Source organism: Juglans microcarpa x Juglans regia, chromosome 8D (assembly GCF_004785595.1).
Source record: "Juglans microcarpa x Juglans regia isolate MS1-56 chromosome 8D, Jm3101_v1.0, whole genome shotgun sequence".
Lineage (NCBI taxonomy): Eukaryota > Viridiplantae > Streptophyta > Magnoliopsida > Fagales > Juglandaceae > Juglans > Juglans microcarpa x Juglans regia.
The window spans coordinates 312,450-318,033 of record NC_054608.1 but is presented as its reverse complement, the minus strand read 5'-3'; the positions used below and the strand labels follow the sequence as shown (position 1 = coordinate 318,033).

Sequence of the window (5,584 nt, the reverse complement as noted above, 5' to 3'; positions counted from 1 at the left end):
ACCTGATTGAAATTTCAAGACTCTTGCAATGTTCAATATGTGCTGATGTTTACGCTCAGCAAAGGCGTTTTGTTGGGGAGTGGCAACACAAGTGAGTTGGTGCAATGTCCCTTTGGAAGCATAAAATGAAGGCATATTAAACTCGGCACCATTATCAAATCTTATAGTTTTGATCTGTGTGTTGAATTGGGTAGTCACAAGGGAAAAGAAACTTTGAATGGATGTGCGAGCTTCAGATTTATTTTGGAGTAAATATATCCATGTGCATCTAGTAAATTGGTCCACTATTGTAAGAAAATATTTGACATTATTGTAGGCTTGGATCGAATTGGGACCCCAAATATCAACAGAAATTAAGTCAAATGGGCTTGAAGCCGTGGTGTCTAATTGAGAAAAAGGTAGTTGGCGTTGCTTTGCGAGTGGACAAATTTCACAAGGAATGTTGGATGAAACTGTGGACTTTGAATTTGATTTTTGAATATCATTCAATACATGCTTTGTCATGGAACTATGTCCAAGTCTGTAATGTCATAGTGTGAACTCATCAAATTTTGAAGCATGGGTAGTGTTAACATAGCTGGAACAAAAAGTAGAAAAAAAAGATTGTAAAGCTGTGGGATCTGGTTTGGTATTCTGAAGATGATAGAGTCCATTATGCATTGTCCCCATTCCAATCGTCTTCCATGATGAAAGGTCCTGAATGTAGCAAGAGTTAGAAGAAAAAACGAGACAACAATTGGAATGAGTGGATAAAGATTTGGCAGAGAGTAAATTGAAGGAAAAAGCAGATACATAAAGCACACGTTTGAGAATGAGTTGATCAGAAAAGTGAATGTCACCAATGTGTGTGGCAGGTGTTGTGGTGCCGTTTGGTAACTTGATTATGTGTGAGATAAGGGTGATATTATGAGTAAAAAGTCTGGGGCTACAAATCATGTGATCTGTAGCTCCAGTGTCGATTATCCACGAGTGAGTAATTTTTGTGATGTTGTGTGATGTGTTTGTGGAAATGTAACAAGGAGTACCAGAAACAGGAGAAATTACGGAAGTAGATGAATTTGAACAAGTGTGATTTGCTGCTGATGTAGTAACTGGGAGTTGAGGAGATTGGAGTAAGGCAAGGAGTCGAGTGTACTACTCTTGAGTAATAGGTGAGCCATTGCCGATTTGTTCCTGGTCAAGTGAAGATTGATTAGCATGTGATTTAAACTTGAAATTATTTTTGTGACCTGGAGGAAATCCATTTAGCTTGTAGCATTTCTCTCTGGTGTGTCCTGGTATGCGACAGTGAGAGCACACAGGGAGATTAGGATTGGCTTTGAAGCACCGTTCCAATGAGTGTCCCTGGATGTTGCAATGAGTACAAAACAGTTGATCTTTCCGCGAGGAGGAATGGTTGCGTTGATCAGGTCCTCGTGCTGCCATTGCAATCGGTGAAGGAGAGGAATTAAGTTGTCGGCGCCTTTCTTCTTGTTGTATAAGAGATAAAACTCGATTTAATGCTGGAAGAGGATCATGGAGTAATATTTGTGCGCGAATGGCATCAAATGATTCATGTAGTCCATTGAGGAACTTCATAACTTTGCTTCGGTGAGTGTAATCCAGCAGAATCTTCACAGCTCCACATGTACAGGAAGGCATGGGTTCATATATCTCTAACTCATCCCAGAGTCCTTTGAGTTTATTATAATATTGACTAATCGATTCATCATCTTGAGTGAGTGTTGAGATCGATTTAGTAAGTTGAAAAATCCGTGGAGCGTTTTGAATCGAAAATCGCTCGCGGAGATCATTCCAAACAGCTGCGGTAGTGTTTGCATGTGCAATGCTTGCTCGATGTTCAAGACCAACAGAGTGTTGGATCCAAGCTATCACCATATCATTGCAACGTTCCCAAGCAGTATAGAGAGGATCGGAATCAGTGGATGGTTTGAGAATCTTGCCATCAATGAATCCTAATTTGTTTTTGATATTCAAGGCTCGGCGCATGGTCCTTGCCCAGGTGACATAATTTTCAGTAGTTAGGAGATCAGGAACCAGTGGAGAAGAAGCTCCTTCACCGGGTTGGATATAATAGGGACTAGCTGGGTGGTGTGGATTAGTCTCAGGATTGGAGGACATATTTTTATCGTTGGATGGAGGTAGGTCTGTCATGGCTCTCTGATACTATATTAACAGCAATGCAAAGAATGCAAAAATACGGGAGAAAACAATGAAGAAGAAGATGAAGGCCACAGATATCAGAGAAGGAATAATTGAATTGTACTGGAGAATCACATTATCTGTACTAGCAGTGTGCTGCTATTTATAGATTACAAAAAGGAATGAAATAATAATAACAAATAAGAAATAATTGATAGCGCATAACAGAATGCATAACAGAATGGCCTCATGTAATTGCTGTATCTTTATCAGGTGGAACCGTGGGCATTATATGCTCAGTTGTATCCTTTAGTCTTAATAGCAATTGGCCCCAAAGAAAAATAGCAACTCTCCCAAATAGCAAATATTATCAAATAGAAATATAGCAAAAATCAATAGAATGAAACGTTCGAGAGAGACAATGACTCAAAATGAAACATGGAGACAAGTTAGATCTTAGAGAGAGAGAGAGAGATTACCCGTGGCAAGGCGTTGGTGGTGCTCAGCGTGAAGAATAATAGATTGAAATAAAGTGGAGAGAAGCTGCAGAGGGCGACAGTGGCTAGGGTTTCGCAGTGGGGAGAAGAGATTCACAAAGGTATTTCGATTTCATGGTTTCGACAGGTTGCTTATGTCTAAACCCAATACTAAACTTTGACTTGATGAACCTGTCTTTATTCGGGTTGGACGGATCGGATGTTTCGGACTGATCAGGCCAAAGACCTTTATGCACAGGCCTAGGAGGAAACATGCGAAATATGATATGCTACTGTATGAGAGATACTGTAGAGGTATTATACTGTTCTTGTATATTAATCTACTGGTTTTATTTATAGTGGTTTGCTTTGGGTTTCTTTTCTTGCTTTACTTCATTGCGTAAGAAATAATTTGATTTGATTATTATCTTAGATTTAATTTTCATAATATGAAGAGATTTATCTTATATATATATATATATGTGAAGATATTTGATTTTCATAATGATGATTTAGGTCCCTGACCCTGATCTTTAAATTAATTTGCTGGTGCCATAATTTGCCAGTTTGAAGCTAGGCCTTCAAACCGGCATTGAATTGCAGGACTACAGAGAAGAATTGAGCAATTGGTAATGCAGGAAAAATCCATACACTCTTCTGGTGCTTGCGATTGGTGGACTATCCGGTTGATCTTCATAGCTAGGGTTTATGTATTAGCCCTTTTCACTTGTCATAGGTTGAGCCTAGATTGATTACCAGTATTTGAACCAAGGGGCAAAAACGGATTCAGCCTTCATTGTCATCATGGATTAATGAAAAACAAAAGGATTAATATTTCACAAAATTGACAGTGACCACAGCAGAATCTGATTTTTGTCTCTTAATTGTTAAGCCGATGGTTGTGAAGAGTCAGAGATCAGCATTTTGTCACCACAAAATTTAAAACAATGCCCGAAATTTCATTTGAAGTTTTCCTAACTGTACATAAAATATATATCTCTGAAGCAGATGGGAATGACCATTTCTGCTTCTCGAGTGATTAGTAATTCCTCTAAGCTTGTGAAATTGCTTCCTGCAGATGCCTGAAAGCTTTCTTATAATTTAAGAAACCCATAAACCAAAAGTCAAAATTGTCTACTGTAACTATTTCCATGTACTTTTCTGAAGGCTTCTTGACATTCTCACTTTGATCAACTTTCTCTATCTTCCTCAGTGGAATCAAGACCTGCATCATATATATGGATTTTACTTGTCAATATTAGCAAGCGGAAAGCGAGGGAGCGAGAGGCAGAGGAATGAATAATTTTTTGCAACTTAATTACCTTGTAATGGATTCTTATCATCTTTCCATCTGGAGAAGAGATTTTCATTGATCTCTCACTGCAGAATGCAACCTTTTCCGTGGAGATAAAGAGGAGGCCAGCAATAGGACCAGCAGTGGTTGATAAATAGCATTGGGAAGCCTTCAACATTTTCTCTCCTTCTTTAACGCTGAAGAACCGCTTAAAGACTCTATCCATACCACCTACTTTAAGAATTCTAGCCCCCAAGCTCAACTTCCCTTTCACAGTTTCGGAGATCTTGGGCCCATGTCTCACTGCAGTTTCACACCAATCAAAAGAAATTAGAATTTGTGATGTGGTGTTCGGAGGATTATAGATGCATATGTTCAGAGTGAAACATAAATTTTTTGAGGAAAGTAAAACCATCCTATGTGTTCCACCATTTGAAGATATATTTTGCTTTTCCTTCATCTTTCCACCAATTACATGGAGCAAAATGAAACTTGAACCATGAAAGCCACGTTCCATTTGGAATATAACTTTAAAACAAGAGACTTGAAGAAATGAATGACATTCAGGCACTTAATGATCCCAGCAGGCAGCAAAGCAAGGATTGAAATAGATAAAAAATAAACAAGGTAAAATAAAATCTGCTTACCATGCTCTCGGAATCCATGCACAAAACTGTCTCCCTTTTTACTAAGCTTGTTCTTCCTATTAAGCACTGAATCTGCACTACCTGCAATAACAAGATTGTCTCGTTACTGAACAAGCGTAATTTTAACAAATTAATTGATAAATTCAGAGAGATTAGAGACGCACTTTTGAGTGATGGAATATGGTATTGACTAGCAGGATCAGGTAAGTATCTCTTCTGTGGCCTATCCAGTCTGTAGGCTGCTGAGCTGATTGGCATTCCAAGAACAAGTTCCTGAAGTGAGATGTTCATGTCTGAAATATAGCGCAAAAGTTCACTTATAATCTAATTGGAACAGCTGGTAATTGTGTGCGGGAAGGGGTTTCAAACGTTCTCCACTATCAGAATACAAGGAAGAAATGCTACTTGGGTTGATCAGACTTTGTAGTTTTCGTAGGTATTTAAAGGGATTAAAATGGTAGGTTGATCTTAACTTTTCGTTGCATGAGTCAGCTGTGGCTCATCAAGGAAAATAAAGGTGCATGCATGGCTGACTGTTAAAGATTATGGATTATGTTTTGGTTGCTTTTAGAAAAGACATGGTATAAAAGTGCTGCTCTCACATTCTGAATTCTCCAAAGCGGCAGAAGGTTGATTCTTGTTCTGCAAGACTTCAATATTACTCTTAATGAAATTAATAAACCAAGACTAAGATGGTTGAAGTTGGAATGCTGCCCTATTTTCACAGTTGAGTTCCTTTTCAGTAATTCGCCCCTATTATTATGTAATTCGAACTCTCCAATCGAACCATTCTACAGCCCTTTACTATATTTCAGGTTCATTGCTCGTGACAGTTTGACACAGAAATAGCAAGGCAATCTTTTAGAAACTATACCATTGTACAAAGGGGGCCAAGGAAATAAATTTTTTGAAAGATTTTTTCAATCACATGATCGTGGTAGCCGTCATATGTTGCCTCCTTTCTCTTATGCTGACTGTGTGAGGGTGTGCCATTGAAGCTTTTTGAGCTGGCATTTGAGCTTTCT

The 5,584-nt window shown here is 38.5% G+C and overlaps 1 protein-coding gene across 1 annotated transcript; it reads right to left on the bottom strand.

Annotated features, from left to right (window-relative positions):
* Positions 1–3,319: 3,319 nt before the first annotated feature.
* Positions 3,320–5,287, bottom strand: LOC121242758 (GEM-like protein 4). The gene is made up of 4 exons (XM_041140707.1): positions 4,724–5,287; positions 4,560–4,640; positions 3,941–4,215; positions 3,320–3,843 (listed from the first exon to the last, which is right to left on the bottom strand). Exons 1-4 carry the CDS (start codon positions 4,848–4,850, stop codon positions 3,670–3,672), a joined length of 657 nt encoding a protein of 218 aa, XP_040996641.1. The 5' UTR covers positions 4,851–5,287; the 3' UTR covers positions 3,320–3,669.
* Positions 5,288–5,584: the final 297 nt, after the last annotated feature.

Coding starts and splice junctions, on each gene's coding strand:
- LOC121242758 (XM_041140707.1), bottom strand. CDS start 4,850: ATGAACATCTCACTTCAGGAACTTGTTCTTGGAATGCCAATCAGCTCA. Junction 4,641..4,723: donor CCATATTCCATCACTCAAAA/GTGCGTCTCTAA, acceptor TTGTTATTGCAG/GTAGTGCAGATTCAGTGCTT. Junction 4,216..4,559: donor GCATGGATTCCGAGAGCATG/GTAAGCAGATTT, acceptor GTGAAACTGCAG/TGAGACATGGGCCCAAGATC.